The following is a 19,685-nucleotide window of genomic DNA, read 5'->3' as shown; positions in this document are numbered from 1 at the left end:
ATGTGAAATTAGCTCCCTGCACTTCAGTTAGACAAGGATTTTTCTTGCTTAATTAATTTGAAGTATATAAGTTCTGCTCTTAATAATGGATTCAATAATATTGAGGACTAGTGTGAGAACAGCTAGTTTGGTATTTCCTTGTAGCAATATTAAGTTTGGAATTATAGTTTAATATGTAGTTTGATCTCACTTTTCTGTACAAGATGTATATGCTTGGTAATATTGTAAAATGTTATAAATAAAATAATAAAAAAAAAAAAAACTTAGCCAAAAGGAAAGAATTATAAACTATAAAGAGTTTTACCTCATGCAAAATTGTCATTTCTTTAATAAGACATTAACTATTTTTGTCTGCGGCCCTCCAAGTACCGCCAAATCCAAATTGTGGCCCTGCAAAGGGTTTGAGTTTGAGACCACTGCTCTATGCCCTTCATGATCTTATAAGTTTCTATCATATCCCCTCTAAGTCTCCTCTTCTCCAGGGAAAAGAGTCCCAGTTTCTCCAATCTCTCAGCATATGAAAGGTTTTCCATCCCTTTTATCAGACGTGTCGCTCTCCTCTGAATCCTCTCGAGTAACGCCATGTCCTTTTTAAGGTACGGCGACCAATATTGAACGCAGTACTCCAGATGCGGAAGCACCATCGCCCGATACAACGGCAAGAGGTTTTTTGCGCCAGCTGGTGTGCTGAATGCTCTGCACTGCTCCGACGTTCGTAGCGTTCTTATGAGTGTTGGAGCAGCGCAGAGCATTCAGCGCATTGGCGATGCTAAAAACCTCTTTCACGGTTTTGTGAAAAGGTGTGTGTGTGTTTTGAGCCTATTTTTCTGCTTGTTTTAATACATTGTGTTGTGCTTAAATTTAAACATTTCCTGGGTGGTATCGCTAGTCTGTAAACTGCTGTTTATAGAATAGCGTTTAGGCAGTTTTTTAGGCACACATTATTTAGGTGCAATATATATAATTCAGTCTATAATGTATACATTATATGTAGAGAGAGACAGACAAAATGATTTTATCTTATTAAAATTTTAAGTGATTAATTATGTCAAGTTCTAAAATGCATGTTGTAAGGATTGTGCTTTATTTTCAGCAAACCTCTAGTGATCCAGAAAAGATTTTTAGTAATGTGGCTTTTTCTGAATTTTTTTTTCTCAAGGAGAAGTGGCAGCCTTTATTTTTTTTTTCTGCTGCTCACATGGGACTGGTAGGGTGTCGGAGAGACAGCTGTTTGAGTTGGATTAAATTGGGTGAGAAATTGCAGCCTGTAACAGGAATTGCTGAGTTAATGTAGGTGAGCTGATTGCTGAGTGCCAGTTGCTGGAGTGAAGCAATGGCAGGTGTTAATAGTTGTGTGATTATGGGTAGCATTAAGGCCTACACTGTGTTCTGCCTTTCAGTCAGCTCATGGAGAACAAGATTAGCACCATTGAAAGGGGAGCCTTCCAGGATCTGAAAGAGCTGGAGAGACTGTAAGTATCATGGATTTTTTTTTTATCATTTCAAAGACAGGACAGAATAACTGTGATTTATTTATTTAGTTTTTGCATACCTCTGGCATTCCCAAGTGCTTGAGCATCTAAGTTTTTGCTTTGGTGGTTTGTGGTTCTTCAAAAAACGTGGGTAACACTGAGTGGCATACTGTTGCTATATAGTAAAAAGGTACGTAGGGTTTAAGTGACATTCTAGTACTGTATATACTCAAATATAAACAGAGATTTTTTTGGCCCCAAAATAGGGGGTCTCGATTTTTATTTGGGTCCTCGGGTCTGCACCTGCCCTCTGCTCTCTGTTTCTTTCAGGCCTTCTGTGAGCCTGCCTGAAGTCCTGGTGGTACAGTAGTGAGCCAGGACCAGAGCAATCCTTCCCGTGTCCTATCCCAGCTGACTCTAAACCATCCTGCCTCCATGATCCCTGCAGACCTTACCTTTAAGGCCCGGGTAGTCTAGTGGTGAAGTAAGACAGCAATGATCATCCTATGCTCCTGCCTGCGGGAGCTCACGAGACTGCGACAGGAACTTGCAGCATGCTTTTTTGATTGCGGTTCTCACAGGGCAGGAGTGTATGACGATCGCTCCTACCCGGCTTCATTGCTAGACCACCAGGGCTTTAAAGGTAAGGTCTGCAGGGGTCAGAGAGACTGGAGGGAGCGGGGCAGTTTAGAGTTGGCTGGGACAGGACAGGGGAAGGATCGCTCCTGTCCTGGCTCACCTCTGGACCACCAGGGCTTTAGGCAGGTCTGGAGTGGGCATCAGGGGCTGGGTAGAAAGGGCAGGAAGAAAGGAAAGAGGAAGGAAAGGAGGGCTGGGCAGGGCACTTAAATATATCCCCCACCCCCACTCCTCAGTTTATATTTGAGACAATGTTGAGCAACAAAAGAAGAAAACCCAGCAGTTCCACAGTAAAATGGAGAAACCATTGATGTGTTCTTATCACAAATATTAAGTACATGCCATATCTCTACACATATATCTTTTCTTATGCCTCCATGATGTCATTGCTTGTTTTATTTATCATTTTACATATCATCGCAAATATTAATGTCATTAGACCACATTCGCTCCTGCTTGATCACATTCATTGAGTCTTCATCACTCATATTTCACTTTAGGTACCACTTAATAATACTCATTTTGATTCACTTGACACCCATCTGATTTTAAAACACCTATTAATCACATTTTTCCATCTGTTCTTCATAGCCACATATTTGCCTGTGTCACCAATTCTAGACAATATTTCCACCTGGGATTTCACCTCAACACCTATCAATAAAATCTCGCTGCCAGTTCTTTTAAGCTTACACTTACATTAATATTTATAGGACCCCTGAGGCAGACGTGTATGTTGAAACATAGACCGTGTCGGGTCCAGTTCATCTAACACATATGTGAATTGTTTTTGTACTTTAAACAAGACTCAATAAAAAACCTGCATCAAGAACATCCATTCCACAGCTTTTTTTCCCTCCTTTTTTGGGGTAAAAGTTACCTCGCTTTATATTCAGGTTGGTTTGTATTCAAGTATATACAGTATTTTATTTTACTTTCTTAAAATTCCTTTTTGTTGTCTGGTATTTTTTTTTTAAATCAGAATTCAGTCTAGAAAGGATTGGTTTTAGCCAGAGTAAGTAAAAGTTGGCGTACGATCTGAATACTACCATTAAATCATGCAGGCTTTTGTTCATGGAAAGGCACAAATTATGCACAGGAGTGAATCTATCCCATTTCCCATAGCCATTTTTTTTGAAAGAACAAAACATTTCTGGCTCAAACATCCCCAAATAATTGGCTGTATACACAGCATGGGGATTTTACACCAGAGGTCTTTATGAACAGGAAAATAAGTATTTCTGCTAACTGCTTTGTGGATAAACCATGCGTCCTGAGTTTTTCATGGAAAGTTTTTAAACTTGGGAAGAAATTTAGACCTAGGTAGTAGGTAGTTGGAATTTGTTGGCAGAACCCCCCCCACTCAACCTCCCCAGCCCCCCCTCCAAGAAAAACCAAAAAAACAACCAAAAACAATCCAAAAAACAAACAACCTGATCAGGACACATTTACAGAATAAGTGGGCCTGAAAGTGTAGATTATAAATATACTTTAAATTCATTCTTTTTACTGTAATTAATGTTTGAAGAGATCAAATAGAGATCAGTGTACGATATAATTGAGTTAGCACTGCAAAATATGTGTAGGGAATGTATAATTCTGGGAAACATAAGACCACTTTCCTGTTATTGTAGGAACTTGACACAGAGATTAAATATGCAGGCGTTGATCTTTTTGGAAGAAATCTCTTTATGACAAATCTTGGTTTTAACAATTGGCAATCTGTCTCCCATACTTTATTTTTCTAGAGTAGTCAACATCAGCTGTAACAAATCCTCATTTTGACAAACAAATTTGTTGGCTTCCAGCCTGGGTCCACATTGCTCCCATTGCTAACACGCTCGTTCATAGGCTCCTATATTGCTCTGTGCTCTGAGAACACAATTCCTGTTTTCTGTTTTAATGAATTTTTACAATGGCCTCTAGTAGTGCACAAATTTTCACCCAGTGTGCCTACTGTTTGCATTGCATGGATGCCAGCTCTGTGGGTTGCCAATATTAAATACTCTGAGGGCCATTTTTGATAGTGTGTTCAAGTCTGACTTTGGACATTTCCCGCAAGATGTCCAAAGCTGGGTGCAGAAAACCAGCCATTTTTTAGAAAAATCGTCTGTTTGGACGTCTTGACCGCCAGGACATTCAACCATAGAATGCCTAGCTTTGTTCACCATTTTCGACCACAAAAATGTCCAAGTTGAAAATGTCCAAATCCAGACCTTTGGATGTGGGAGGGGTCAACATTATAATGGATTGGCACACAGACATGCCGATAGAGCAGTGGGGCACCTTAGTGGGCACTACTGTGAACTTCACATGAAGGGTGACAAGTATATTTCATCATAACCCCCTTTTAATATATGGTGGGCCATTCCAAACTCCCCCCCTCCCAAATCTACTATACCTACCTGCTTACCACCCCAATAGCCCTTATGGCTACAGGTGGCACCTTTATGGCAGTATAGTAGGATTGTGGTGGGTTTTGGTGGGCCCACATTTTCCACCAGAAATGTAGTGGTTAGATTGGCTTATGGGCCTGGGTGGTCCTCTCTATGGCTTATTAGCCCACTCACCAGGCTACTTAAGACACCTGTGTGATGCTCTACTAGGATTTCCCATATCAGATGCTGCTGTTCTAGAGACAACTATATACTGTTTTGTTCAGATTTTTGGAGGGTGGGAGGAGGGTCAGTGACCACTAGGGGAGTGGTTTTTTTTTTTTTGGGGGGGGGTCATTACTTAATACCTTCAGTTGTCGTGTGGTCAGTTTCTGCATCTTTGTGGCACTTAGACACTTTTCTAAAAGAGTTCTAGCTCAGAATGTCTAAGTTCCATCCAAGATGTCCTTGGAAACGTTTGATTATTATTGACGCAAGATGGCTTAAGTCTGAGCTCACCCAGAGCATGTCCTCCCCTCCCACCTTTACTCTTGGACTCACAATGGGTAGAACACCTCGCCAGATGTTCGGAAAGATGGTTTCGAAAATCGGCACTTGGATGTCCTGGCGATTAGGACATCCAAGTGTAGGTTTATGTTTTTTGTTTGGACATCTGCATTTTTTGAAAATGAATCCTTCTATTACTATGGCTAGGAAGCATTTGCTTGAGTTTAGCACTTCAGTCATTTTGAAAATTTGGCTTCTTAGCTTGCATGTGTAGGCATACTTATCATTTTTCAAGAGCCATATTTGCTTTTTTTTAACATGGAAAAAGCCTTTACATTACTTCCTGTATGTGACCAAAAGAAGGTCTGTAGAATGTTTTGCACCAGGGGAAAAATAAATAAATAAAATCATTTATACAAAGCCAATAATTACTGTGTTATTCTGATCATCTGCCAGGACAAATTGTTAAAAATTGCCCAGGAAATTGTTGGACCTTGAACAGTTAATACCCTGCATCTAGGGTCTGGTTGTGCTCCTGCTGGCTCGAGAAACTTTCTTGCCTGGAATTTTTTAAAATAAAAATTTGTCATAAAAATGTCTCTACTGATAAGTGCAATCCGTTTTCAGCTGACAAAAGATATGGTAGCCTTGTCAGAGGTTTTCCAGGGTTGAAAGCTTTTTGGAAGTCATAAAAGTGAGCTTCTCCATCCAGATAGATATTTTATAATTTCCATCTGCTTATCTTTTTTTTATTTATTTAAATTTAGTCCATCACATAGGTCATAGCAGTATATCAGAAAAGTGAGCAAAGAAGTGAGATTAAGTTACATGGTCATTAAGAGTTCTATAAAAACTTCCCTCCCTTCCTTTTATGAAGCAGCGTTAGCTTTAAAAGCTCCGACGCTCATAGATAAAAAAAATGCTAGTGCAGCTTCATAAAAGAGGGGGTTAAGGCAATAGGACCAATTCTATAAAGAAACGTAGGTGCCTACTTTTCTGCATACAGTAGTTTACCATCATAACTGCTTAGATATGTGCATAACAGGAATGAGTTCTTGTGCCCGCCTGCTGGAAATATGCAAGTAACCTATAGAACTTTAGAAGCGAGGTATGCAAGGTATGTTATCTATGCTGTGCCCAGTATCTGCCCATGTGTAAAATATGGGCTTTGAATTTACAAAGTGGAGGAATTATTCATTTTTATGTGAGGATGAGTGCACATATACATGCAAATGCCACTATTTTAAACATTTGTGCATTTAGCAGGCAGAAATTTCATCCATAGACCCCCGTACAAAAAAGGATTAAAGACTCTCCATAAAGCTTGCCTTGTGTTTTAGTTATTTATATGTATATGTTTTTACTATTTATATGTTTTCAATAAATTGATTATCCTTGAGGCTGATGTGCGGTGTCCCCTCCCCACTTTTGTAGCTTAAAGGGGCTTACCACAGGATGCGCTGAGGCATCCCGCAATAATTTCGCAATAGGTGCGCACAAACCACATGCTAAAAAAATTTACAGTCAAACCTTGGTTTGCGAGTGTTTTGCAAGACGAGCAAAACACTCCCACAAACCTTAATTCGCAAAACGAGCACGTTCCTGATAAACGAGCACGTACGCACGCGTCACGTGTAAGCACGCACAACGTCCCAGTCTATTCCTACTTCTCTCTTCCCTGCTCCTTCAAGCACGTCCACTGCCCTCTCCGGCTGCCTGCTCTGTGCTAACTCCTCCTCTTCTCCCTCTCCCAGCAGCTATACGGGGACCTCGAGAGAGGTATATGTTGTGGAACGAATCATCTGCATTGCCATTATTTTCTATGGGGAAATGTGCTTTGATATATGAATGCTTTAGATTACAAGCATGCTTCTGGAACGAATTATGCTCGTAAACCAAGGTACTGTATATTATTTTTTCAGAGGAGGTGTGCCTGAGGGCAGAGAGTGGGCATTACTGCACAAATCAGCACATTTGCATTACCGTGTGCTGATTAGCGCAGGATTAGCATGTGAACCCTTACCGCCTACAAAATAGGTATTTGTAAGTATTCGTGCACTTGTGACAACATTAGTGCATGGCCATTAATCCAGAAAATGGAAAATCAGCCCTTTACCCGCTGCACTAAATATGGTATTAGTGCAGTGGAGAAAAGGGCATGCTAAGGGAAAGGGGATTTGTATACTGCTTTTTTGTGGCTTTGGCTTTCAAAGTGGTGGGCACTGGAGGATTAAGTGACTTCACTAGGGTCACAAGGAGCAGCACTGGGATTTGAACTCACAACCTCTGGGTGCAGAGGCAACAGCTCTACCAATGAGCCTCACCTTCCACCCTAAGGCCATGTTATATAATGCAGCTTAGTGAAAGGGGCTTAAGTGTCAAATTGTTTGCACACCGTTTTTAGAATTAGGGCTATGTTTGTTAAGCTGATATTTGCAAAATAGCGCTTAGGTGGAATTTTGAAATTTATACGCATATGTATGCACATATGCTACTATTCTAAACATTTACATGCATATTGGCTGCAAAATTGCGAGCATCTGTTGCCCTCCTATAGGCAGAAAAGGCATTATTACCCTCTGTTTGTCAAATACTACTTAACAATGCCATGTGTTGTCACATGTTTGTATGTTAGGAAATTTCTAGCAAAGTCCCAGGCAGAATTGAAGTTTATAAACTGACATTACAATGATGCATGCCAGTGCTTCAGTTTAATAGTCTGCTGAAAATTGTGCTTAAATTCTGGCATACAGCCCACAGACAGACAAATATTCAGAGCCCATAAATGGGGCCGTTATCTTGCCTGCACACTATCATCTAAGCTGGTGTGTTCTGGCTGTTTTACTGTCTCTTGGGACAGGGGGCATTTCTGTTTCTAAAGAGCCATAAGCAGTTTGCCATTCAGGCTAACTAAGTATGCAGATTAGCCTGGAACTTGGACCAAGAATTCATTGTGGATGTCTTCAAAACTCTTTTGGATTGGAGAGCTGCCAGTTCCTGTGTTGGGGAATAATTGCCTTTTTCTCATTATGGGGCCCTTTTACTAAAGTTTTAACACGTGCTAATTCTGTAAGCCCACACTAAATGCTAAAAAGCCTATTTTATACCTATGTACTTATTAGCATTTGTGCATGCTAAACCTTATTATAAGGGTCCCATAATGAGAGAAAGAGAATTATTCCCCGACTCAGGAACTGGTAGGGCTTGTAGCATTTAGCACATGCTAAGTCTTAGTAAAAGGGCCCCAATAATGATTCCTCTGCTTGTTACTGGTACATTGCAAAACTGTAATTTTGATGGCAGGTTCACAGTTGGGGATTGTCTTTTGGTGACTACTGAAACAGGCACTTTGGAAATACTAGAATATGGAATATACTAGTCTTATAGCCCGTTACATTAACGGGTGCTAGAATATATGTGTGTGTGTCTGTCTTTATTTTTTTCTCTCTCTCCTTAGCCGCTTTCTGTATTTCTATCTGTTTTTTTTTTTTTTTTTCCTTGGCTGTCCACTACCACCCCTTGCCTGCTCCCCCTGTCCATTCTCCCTTCCTTTTACCTCCCCTGTGTCCTCCACCACCCCATCACTGCTCACCTTATCCAGCAGAAGCCCTTCTCCCTTTGTTTTACCTCCCCCTGTCCATCATCACCTCCTTCCTGTTCCCCCTGTCTTCATTTTTCTGCCCCCCTCCCTGTTCCTCAGCACCTGTTCCCCTGTCCATCAACCCCTTTTCTGCCCCTCCATTTCCGTGTGTTGCAGCATTTCCCTCCCACCCCACTTCCCTGTGCAGTATTTTCCTCCCCCCCATACCTTCCTGCTGAACTCCATGGCCTACTTATGTTAACGGCCTGCAGCCGCCGCGGCCAACATCCGCCTGGGGGGGGGAGGAAGAGAGAGAGCGAGCTTCGGGCGGCCAGCAGCCTCCGCAGCCGACATCCGCCTCGGGCCGCCGTGGTTGACATCCGCCTGGGGAGGGGAGGGAGGAAGATAGAGAGCGAGCTTCGGGCGGCCAGCAGCCGCCGCGACCGACATCTGCCTCGGGCCGCCAGAGAGAGAGCGAGCTTGGGGTGGCCAGCAGCCGCCGCAGCCGACATCAACTTGTCTTGCCTTGTGAGGCCAGACCGTAAGCCGCGCATGCGCACTTCCTATGTGTGCTACAGCTCACGGAAAACGGATGCACGCTTAGGAAGTGCGCATGCGCGGCTTACCGTTTTATTATATTAGATATTCCTATCTCAACCATCTAAACTAAACTAAACCTTAAGTTTATATACCGCATCATCTCCACGGATGTTGTGGAGCTCGGCACGGTTTACAAGAACTTAAAATATAGGAAGAGAAGGAAAAAAAAGGTTTACATGAACTTATATATAGAAGAGAAGAGTAAGGGGGGATAGAATTACATTTTAGTGAAAAGCCAGGTTTTCAGTTGCTTGCGGAATAATTGGAGGGAGCCCAGGTTCCGCAGCGGTGTAGTAAGGTCGTTCCAAAGACCTGTGATTCTGAAGAGAAGGGATTTTCCCAGTTTGCCTGCATAGCGAATACCATGTAGAGAGGGGAAGGATAATTTATACCTTTGGGTGGGTCTGGTAGATTCAGGACTTGAGGAGTTATAAGATAGTGGGATTAAGGGAGGAAGGATGCCGTGAATGATCTTAAAAGAACACAGTGGAGAGGCACTTGGTGGACTTGATATATCTATTCCCCCCAATGAAATCAATGATCATATCAGATTTTTGCTGTCGACTCCTTCCCGTCTTGTTGTACCTCCAAAATACTTGTTGTATCCATGTTATTCTTCCGGATATACCTAACCCTCCCGACTTACCAATGTAATTTGAAAATATTTTCTGTGACATTGCTGTCTGTGTACAGTCTCTTCCTCTGTAAACCACTCTGAACTGCTTGTGGTATTTTCGGTATACAAAAATAAAGTTGTTATTATTATTAAAAGCCAGGCAGGAGCATTTGAAATGGATTCTGGAAATCACTGGGAGCCAGTGAAGTTTGGCTAGGAGTGGGGAGACATGGTCAGTGGTATTCAATAAACTTCATAATACATTAGTAAACATCATACAATAAATTGTCCTAATACAAATACATTATAAAACATAACACTAGACAATATGATTAAATCTGCACTGACACTGCTAGCTTCCTTTTGTATAAGTATGGAAATGCGTGTACAGGAACCCCCGCATTCTATACATGGCACTGGGATATTGGTGCTGAAATTTGAACGTGTTCTTATGTTATCAAACTAGTGTGTTACGATAAGTGCATCCTAACTGGATAATGCAAAGTTCATGTAAGAGCTAATGAAAATTGTTGCAGCGCGACATGAGAACTCTCCGTTAATCTCCTGCTGGGAGCCTCGACCCTGAAGAAAAATTGAAACATGTCATGTTGGGGGTGGCGCTCCCATAATTTATCTACAAGGTAAGGGCTCCTTTTACTAAGCTGCGTTAGTGTTTTTAGTGTGCGCTGAATTGCCCTGCGCGCTAATCCCACGCTGCGGGGCTAGAACTAACGTCAGCTCAATGCCGGCGTTAGCGTCTAGCATGCGGGGCAATTCAGTGCGCGCTAAAACCGCTATCGCAGCTTAGTAAAAGGAGTCCTAGGTCTTGTTCATTATATTATTTATATAAGTTCACATACATTTATAGGTGATGTGTTTGCACAATTAATGTAAAAATGGATCCAGTGAAGAACGTGGCTCTTACTATCCTGTCATGAAATATGTTTATAAGGAAGAAGAGTCTGCTGAGGATTCTACATAAAAGGCTTCACAAGTGGTGACTAATGAAATAGCAGCTATATAAAAAAAATAGTAAAAAAAAAGTTATTTTATACTGGGCTGTTGGAATCCATATAAACTCTAGACAGGAACCACATACTTTTGACAACGTTAGTTCCAGATCTGCATTAAAATATTTTTTTAAATCCCCCCCCCAAAAAAAAAAAAAGCTGCATTAATTCTGAGTTTAGTGTGTGGTAAAATCCCATGTTAGCATGCGTTAGCTCAGCTTCTCGTATATTTTAGTGAAAGGACCCCTTAAATATTAATAATGATACTGATGAATTTATTATTTATTTAATTTATACATTGCACTTGATGTACTGTTACAAAGGGTTGCTGAAAAGTTCTCAGCCCAACCAACAAACTTGGGGCAGTCTCCATCGAGGGCTGTACATTTAGGCCAGCAATTTTCCACATTTTTGGTTCCGTATTTTTCCAGCTAAGTGTATATCTCTCGATGGAGACTGCCCCAACTTTGTTGGTTGGGTTGAGAACTTTTCAGCAGCCTTTCGTAAGTGGTCTAGATATAGATATCAAAAGTGGTTTACAAATTAAAAAGAAAATAAGAACAGAAGAGGGAAGAAACGGTCATAAGCTCAGAAGATTGGATTGGATTTATTGCCCTTCATATACTGCGGTTTACACAGCTGATTCAATTAAAATTACAGTTTAGTTACAATAGAGGATACAAGATACTCAGTGGAACAAGAGGAGTGAAGAGAGGTGGGCTATGCAGGGAGTGTGGGGAATGAGTCTATAAAAGGTGGGGTTTAAGTGCTTGCTTGAAACAAGTGATGGATGGCTCAGTTCTGATATGATGTGGGAGGTCATTCCAAAGTTTTGGCTTGATGTTCCTGAAGGCACAATCTCATGATAGTTTGAGATGGAGAATGAGTTAGTTCTGGTCAGCTGAGAGAAGGCATCGAAGGGGTTGTAGGGGATGAGAAGATTATTGAAGTAGAGGGGAGCATAGGGATGGAGGGATTTATAAACCAGTAGAAGAATTTTGATTCGATACGTGCGCCAGTAGGAAACCAGTGTTCATAGCGAAGGAGGGGAGTGATGTGGTCAAAGTGGCTGGAATTGTAGAGTGATTTGACAATGATCAACTGAATATGTTGAAGACATATGAGTATAGTGGGAGGCTGGTGTAAAGAGTTACAATAGTCAAGGGGAGATATGACAAGGGTGAGGATAAGGGGGTGAAACATCAAATAGGAGATGAGTGAACTAATGGCATGGAGATGAGGAAGAGCAAAAAAGGAGGACCAAATGCCAGTAAATTCATGTTTTGAAAATAAGAGTTGAATGTAACACCCAAAACCTTAATGGAGTCTTTTTAGTTTAAGATGAGGCCATCGATGGAAGGAGGAGGAAAATAATGCTTGGAAGAATATGAAACGAGAATAGACCCACATTTAGAGGAGTTAGGGAAGAGATGGTTACTTTTGAGCCAAGACGAGACGCGACAGATGCAATCATTAAGATGAGCGACAGTAGAGGAATCGGGGACAGGGCACAGAATTTCAGTGTCGTCTGTTCTAACATTTAAAACCTAGGGCTCCTTTTACCGAGGTGCGCTAGCGTTTTTAGTGCGCACTGAATTGCCACGCGTGCTAACTCTGCGCTACGTGCCAAAAACTAATGCCAGCTTAATGCTGGCGTTAGCGTCTAGCCGCTAGCGCAGTTTAGTAAAAGGAGCCTTTAGTGCTAACTTATAGAATTAGCCCTACAATGTCCTTTATTCTATAACAAACTTGATCATCTCTAGCATATTCCGCAGCACAGTCTTTTCTCTCTGTGCATGTATTATAAATGAAGCATATTTTTAAAATTGTTGATATGACATCCATTTGCTTGGGTATTGACAGCTAAATTGTACTCTGAGGCAGGGGTTGAAAGCATTCCACACTGTAAACCCAAATGAGCAAGCATTTTCAAAGCCCTGAGGAAATCAGCTTTCTGCTCCTGGCCTATTGCAGGATTTCCTAGATATTTGATACCTGATGAATATTTCCTCCTCAGTTCCACTTGTAGTCTTGTTTTTCCTCTCCTTTTGTTTTAAATCCTACAGCTCCCTTATTTTAGAAAGGGTTTAAGATGATTTATTTCCTTGATATGAACCTTTTTACAACACATGCAAAAGCCTGCAGAGTAATGAATATGATGTATGTGGGAAAGAGGAGCCCGAACTATAGCTATGTGATGCTGGGTTCTGTGTTAGGAGTCACTGCCCAGGAAAAGGATCTAGGTGCCATTGTTGAGGATACATTGAAACCCTCAACTCGATGTGCGGCAGCTGCTAAAAAAGCAAATAGAATGTTAGGAATTATCAGGAAAGGAATGGAAAACAAAGATAAAAATATTATAATGCCCTTGTATCGCTCTATGGTATGGCCGCACTTCGAATACTGTGTGCAGTTCTGGTCGCCATATCTCAAAACAGATATAGCAGAATTATAAAAGGTACAGAGAAGGGCAACAAAAATGATACAAGCGATGGGACGATTTCCCTATATGGAAAGGCTAAAGTGGCTAGGGCTCTTCAGCTTGGAGAAGAGACGGCTTAGGGGTGATATGACAGAGATCTATAAAATAATGAGTGGAGGGGAAATCACTTGTTCACGTTTTCCAAAATACTAGGACTAGGGGACATTCGATGAAGCTACTAAGTAGTAGATTTAAAACAAACTGAAGAAAATATTTCTTCACACAAAATGTAATTAAACTCTGGAATTCGTTGTCAGAGAATGGTGAAATCAGTTAGCTTAGCGGGGTTAAAAAAGGTTTGGATAACTTCCTAAAAGAGAAGTCCATATTGAGATGGCTTGGGGAAATCCACTGCTTCTTCCTAAGATAAGCAGCATAAAATCTGTTTTGCTTCTTGGGATCTAGGTAAGTTCTTGGGACCTGGATTGGCCACTGTTGGAAACAGGATACTGGGCTTGATGTACCTTCAGTCTGTCCCAGTATGACAATTTTATCCTGCTGAAATACACATCTCAAAATTTATATGAAAATAGATTTTTTAAAAACCTGATAAAATAAAAGTACTTCTGTATTTTTTTCCTTTCAAACGTAAAATCATACCTTTTGTCTTTAGATTTAAGTTCTCATCTCTGAAAACTTTTGTGGCTATTCTGAAAAATGTCTAGAATGCTAAAGATGATTTGGGAAAGTTACCGTAGTTAATTTTTAAACTGTGCTGATGTGGACTTGTGAGAAGTTGCATTTCAGCTTTTAATTATATTTAGACCTAGCTATTTCCTCCTGTTTCTTTGTACTTTTAGCTCAGTCAAAACCAAGAATTTGGCACTGTGATCTTTCACTTGCAACTACCCAGAGATTTTCCTCTGTTTTATCTCTCCCCATCCCAGCATGTCTAATTGGGCCATTATAATGATAGTCCTTTTGGAACCTTGTGATCATGGTTCTTGAATCTTGCCACTAGGTGTCACTTTTAAGCAATGACCACAGCTCTTCTGTGCACACTGCACTTACTCATAGGAGTCACCAGGTCAGCTCTCAGTTTATAATTTTTGGATTGATTTTTAAGAAAAATGTGAATAAAAGTTGCCATACTGGGTCATATCAAGGATTCATCTAGTCCAATATCCTGTTTCTAACAGTGGCTAGTCCAGATCACAAATAACCTGTCAGAGTCCCAGAAAGCAGCAAGATTCCATGCTGCCTCTTCCCAGGGATAAGCAGTGACTTTTTCCCCGAGGTCACAGGGGTACTTGATTTACTTTTTAAAGTAAATTGCTTTATATACGGTAGGTATTTCTCTTTTCCCTTTAGTGGGTAGAGATGTGAGTATGCAAACCATGGTTCAGTTCTTGCTTCTCTCATGGACACCCTTTGTAACCTGAGGTGAGTCATTTCACCTTCCATTATCCATTGTGGGTCAATTTGGGCAATGATATATCTGAAAGGGAAACCCCAAGAAGCCAGATTCTACATGCAGTACAGCACTGGTAAAATAGATACTGAAATAAAACATTCAGAAGGCCGATATATTCCAATCACTAACTGACCTTCAGGCTCCCCTCAGCTTACTCTTTCCCCACTGTCTTCTCTTCTTTTTTTGTACTCCTTGCTTTCCTCCCTGTTTCCTTTCTGTGCTGATTGTAGCTTTGCAATCACATAGTTGCCACACTTTATCCCATTTTGCAGAATATCAAAATGCTGCAATTAAATAAATAAATACTAGGACTAGGGGGTATGCAATGAAGCTACTAAGTGGTATTTTTAAAACAAAGGAAAAAGTATTTCTTCACTCAGTATGTAATTAAACTCTGAAATTTGTTGCTGGAGAATGTGGTGAAAGTTAGCTTAGCAGGTTTTAAAAAAGGTTTGGATAACTTCTTAAAGAGAAGTTCATAAGCCATTATTAAGAAGAATGTGGGGATATCCACTGCTTATTCCTAGGATAAGCAGCATAAATCTGTTTTACTCTTTGGGATTTGCCAGGTACTTGTGACCTGGGTTGGCCACTGTTGGAAACAGAATACTGCGCTTGATGGATCTGCGGTCTGTCCCAGTATCGCAACTCTTATAGGTATGTTCTTATTAAATGTTCAGTCTACAGTGTTGCCCAAAGCGAGTTGAATTTAGACTTAGATATTATTGCTGCCCCTTATCGGGATACCGGCACTGAACATACAGGGCTTCAGCAGTGGCTGGAAGTTATCCAGGTACCACCACTATTCAGTGCTATATCTAAATAACCAGGCAGAGTTAGGTCAACATTGTATGCACTCCTACTTGACCAGTTAATTATTTGGGCTCCAACTTCAAATATTGGCGATGCTCAGATAGCTTCCAGATCAGCCCTGACTTCATTCCCAGCCCGCTCTGGCACTAACTGGATTGTGCTGCAGGGTAGCTGACACTATTCATGTAATTATCACTGAATATCTAGGTGTGGCCATGTCAGTGGGTCTCAATGGGGTAGGAGCCCCTGCAGAATATGGACCACTAAATTGGTTTTGGTTTTGTCTGGGCATTGTTTTTCTGATTATGGTCATGCTTTACTTTCTGCTTTCATTTTCTGTTTTTTCTTGTTTCCTTCATTTCTTCCCTTATATATCTCTGCCTTTTTTTTTTCTCATTTCTCTGTTCATTCATGGCTTGATTTAATCCCTATTTCTCCCCCTCTATTTTTTGCTGCTGGCTTTTCACCTTTCTAGCTTACACTTCCTCAGCTTATCTCTCAATCTTTCTATTTTCATCTCTCACCTAACTATCAGTTTTGTCTCCAGATGTACTGTGAGCACTCTTCTCAGCCCTTTGTACCATTTTCACCTCTTCCTCACCGTTCCTATCTGATTGCTTCCCTAGCCCCCCTGTTTGCTTCTCTGTGTACCTTTTCCCAATTCCCTTTTTCTGTTCTTTCTTATCACCCCTCTCCTTCTCATCTCGTCACACAATCTCCTCCCTTGTCTTGCACACACTGTCCTGACCCCAGTCCTTTGCTTCTGCCATCCTGGTTCCTTGCTCCCTCATCTTTATCCATTCCTAATCGCCTCTCTAGCTCCCCCATCCCTACTGTGCCTCATCACTGACCCTCTGTATTCAGTCTTCATCCAAAATGTGTCCTGCTGGTCCTAGTCTTTTCGGTACTTGTAGTCCTTTATTTCCCTCTCTTTCCTAAATCGGTTAGTTCGCCTTAGTAAAAGGACCCCATAGGTCTTGCCTTATCTTTGATTTTCTGTCCTGCTTCATGGCCTTTTCCTGCCCTTACCACCCATTGAATTGTCTCCCTAAATCATTGTCCTTCCCCTGCTATGACACCCTATATATGCTTTACCTCCCCCTGTAACCCCAGCTCTTCTTTAGGTCCTTCTGAGGCAACAGATTCCTCCGCCAGGTAAGCACGTTCTTGCACTATGACCCATCATCCTATGGAATACTACAGCCTAAACTGCAAGAGCAATCTTAGTTGTGGAGGAAGCTGATTTGCTGTTTAGTGTTGCTCCTGTTGGCTATGCATCTATCAAGGAGGAGTGAGGATGATAATATGGAGCCAGATATAACTCACCAATCTATGGGACGGCATGCACCCAGCTTGCCCTCTTGAATTCCTAAATGGTTTGCCTGTGAGCATTGCTTTTGCCTGGCTTAGTAGGTAATGCTGGTGGCGTTTGGGATGTCCAGCTGACCACTCTGTTCAAACTTCAAAAATGATGGCCCTGAAGATTCCTGGTCAGAGGCCACAGATTGTGTCTCTATACAGGACATATGTACCTGCAGCTCAGCCAGTGGATATCACCAGGGAGTGATGGCCTCCCTAAAGTTCCCTGCTTCATCTACTCTAGCTGGGCCTTCTGCAGAGCAAGAGACAACTCTCAACTCTATTCACGAGTTACCAAAATGGTTCAAATGTAGTTACTGTTGCCCATTGACCTTAGTATATAAGAACATAAGAATTGCCACTGCTGAGTCAGACCAGTGGTTCATCATGCCCAGCAGTCCGCTCACGCGGCGGCCCTCTGGTCTAAGACTAGCACCCTAACTGAGACTAGCCCCACCAGCGCACGTTCCTGTTCAGCAGAAACTTGTCTAACTATGTCTTGAATCCTTATTTTCCCCTATAACAGCTTCTGGAAGAGCGTTCCAGCTTTCTTCCACTCTCTGGGTGAAGAAGAACTTCATTACGTTTGTACGGAATCTATCCTCTTTCAACTTTAGAGAGTGCCCTCTCGTTCTCTCTACCTTGGAGAGGGTGAACAACCTGTATTTATCTACTAAGTCTATCCCCTTCAGTAACTTGAATGAAATCAGAGTGAACTAAGCGAACAGGCTCTTTAATGCAGTGCACAAAGAGGAAACTGTAACTCTTGTAAATCATTTTAGGTGTGTAATATAGGTTTTAATGCATGCTAATTGTTAAAGTGGTGCTTGGAAATGCTCTATGTTAACAGTAAGCTTGTATTAATTGTTAAACACCTAGGGCCTGGTTGTATACATAGCGCCCAAACAATCGGCGTTGACTAGAACCACACAGTGTGATCCTATAAAAAGCATGCAGTATATATAGAATCATGTTTAGCAGCCATATGTGCCACTAACATTTAGGACAAGGGTAGTGCACATATCGGGCGTAGGCATAACTTTCCTGGCCACCCTCCACTTTTTTTTTTTTTTTTAATTCTTTATTGATTTTTAATCAAAAACAGTGTCATACAAATGAAAGAACAAAAGATATTCCACATATTCCACTATTATCTATACAGGTAACATAAATATCATTCAATAATTTCATTTTCCTGCATATAATAATATCATAATATATCCTAATATACAATACAAATAAAGAATAAAGTTACCCAAATATCACTATCAATATTTATTCCCCTCCCTCCAACCCCCACCCCCCTGGATGTGTAAAGATAAATAAACCAAAGAAAAGAAGAGATATGATGAAAATACATTATTATGTTTTTACAAATTTAGTCAATGGGCTCCAAATTTTATTAAATACCTCACTAAAACCCCTACATTCTGCGTTAATTCTTTCGCATCTGTATGTAGTACACACATTCACCCACCAAATTGTATAATTAATTCTATCATGGTTTTTTCTTTTGCAACTTTCGAAGTTTGTTATTATTGATGATTGTATTCTGTATTATTGCCTTTTGAGATTTGTTATGGGAAAGAAGTTTTTTACATGCTATGCCTATTGATGGTTGCGGATGCTTGGGCAAGGAGCTATACTGAAGATACAGGAGGAGTGCCAGCCAATAGGACCACCACTTTATAGAATACACCTGCCAAGTTGTGTGCGTAACTTCTAATTAGTGCTGATTAGCATGAATTATGAGGTTTTAATTGGCAATTACTGGCACCAGTTGGTCTTGGCGCCAGTTGGTCTCGTTAAACAATTAAGTTGTGTGCGCAAATCAGCTGTGTGCATCGATTTGCACTCACTACTTGTGACGCTATATACAGAATTGGGGGGCTAATGTGGAAACTCATGTTAGGATGGGGTGGGGAGTATGCTTGCAGTTAATATGGGTGCTATTCATGTGTGCTACAAGCTCAGTTGGCAAATAACATGCAACAGTTAACTGTAGCTGAGAAATGTAGATGACTGTCACCAGAGTTAGCAGCTTTGCTAATGTGTGCTAATGCTGCTTTCCTCAGAGGACCTAGAATACCCTGTACATGTTCCACAGAGGTTTTGCTCTTAACATGCATTAACTGCAAAACCTTAATGCAGGATAGTAAATGGATCCTTTGTGCTCTAAATTTAACAGCAGCTGGAAAGAAGGGACAGCCTTAGTCAGAAAGGTTTAAAAATTTCCTCCAGTTTATGCAAAAAATGTTTTTTGAACCTCAGGGGGTATATACCGAGTTCGCGTGTTTTTCCTTGTGTATCAACAAATTTTCCAAACCAAAGTGAGCCCATTTAAAAAATTAGCCCAGGTTTACAAGTGTTCTGTGGCACATCCCATTTTTGTAGGTTGCTTTACATGCAAACGCAGATATAAAAACCAAATCTTCTGTCCTCCTCCCTGACCCTGGGAATGCCCTGCTTAGTTCAGCTAAGTTTAAACTGAATGCACATATCTCACATGCAGTTTTATAAGTTTCCAGGCCCACACATAATGTACTGTTTAAAAGGCAGAAATAACTTTTAAAACTGTCCTGTAAGAGGATAATTATATAACAAGGTAACACCCCTATTATGGACAGATCATTTTCTAATAAAATTTTCTATAAAAGGACAACCTAAAACAGATGGGCCTGACTAGAGTTTGGAAGGAAATTTGAGACCTAAAAAAATCTGACTGCTGAGAGATCCACAGAGGCTTTGAGGCTCATTTTCAAAAAAGATAGACATCGAAAAGACAGCATAAACCAGCACTTGCACATCTTACTAGTCA

The 19,685-nt window shown here is 41.0% G+C and overlaps 1 protein-coding gene across 1 annotated transcript in view; it reads left to right on the top strand.

Moving 5' to 3' along the window:
• Window positions 1–19,685, top strand: part of SLIT2 (slit guidance ligand 2) — an 846,763-nt gene that overhangs the window by 10,991 nt on the left and 816,087 nt on the right. Inside the window, exon 3 of the mRNA XM_033948663.1 lies at window positions 1,401–1,472. Coding sequence (XP_033804554.1) covers window positions 1,401–1,472 — 72 coding nt within the window. The remainder of the gene's footprint in view (window positions 1–1,400; window positions 1,473–19,685) is intronic.

The sequence above is a fragment of the Geotrypetes seraphini genome, chromosome 1 (genome assembly GCF_902459505.1).
Source record: "Geotrypetes seraphini chromosome 1, aGeoSer1.1, whole genome shotgun sequence".
NCBI classification, from domain to species: domain Eukaryota; kingdom Metazoa; phylum Chordata; class Amphibia; order Gymnophiona; family Dermophiidae; genus Geotrypetes; species Geotrypetes seraphini.
This window is presented reverse-complemented; position numbering and strand designations above follow the sequence as displayed.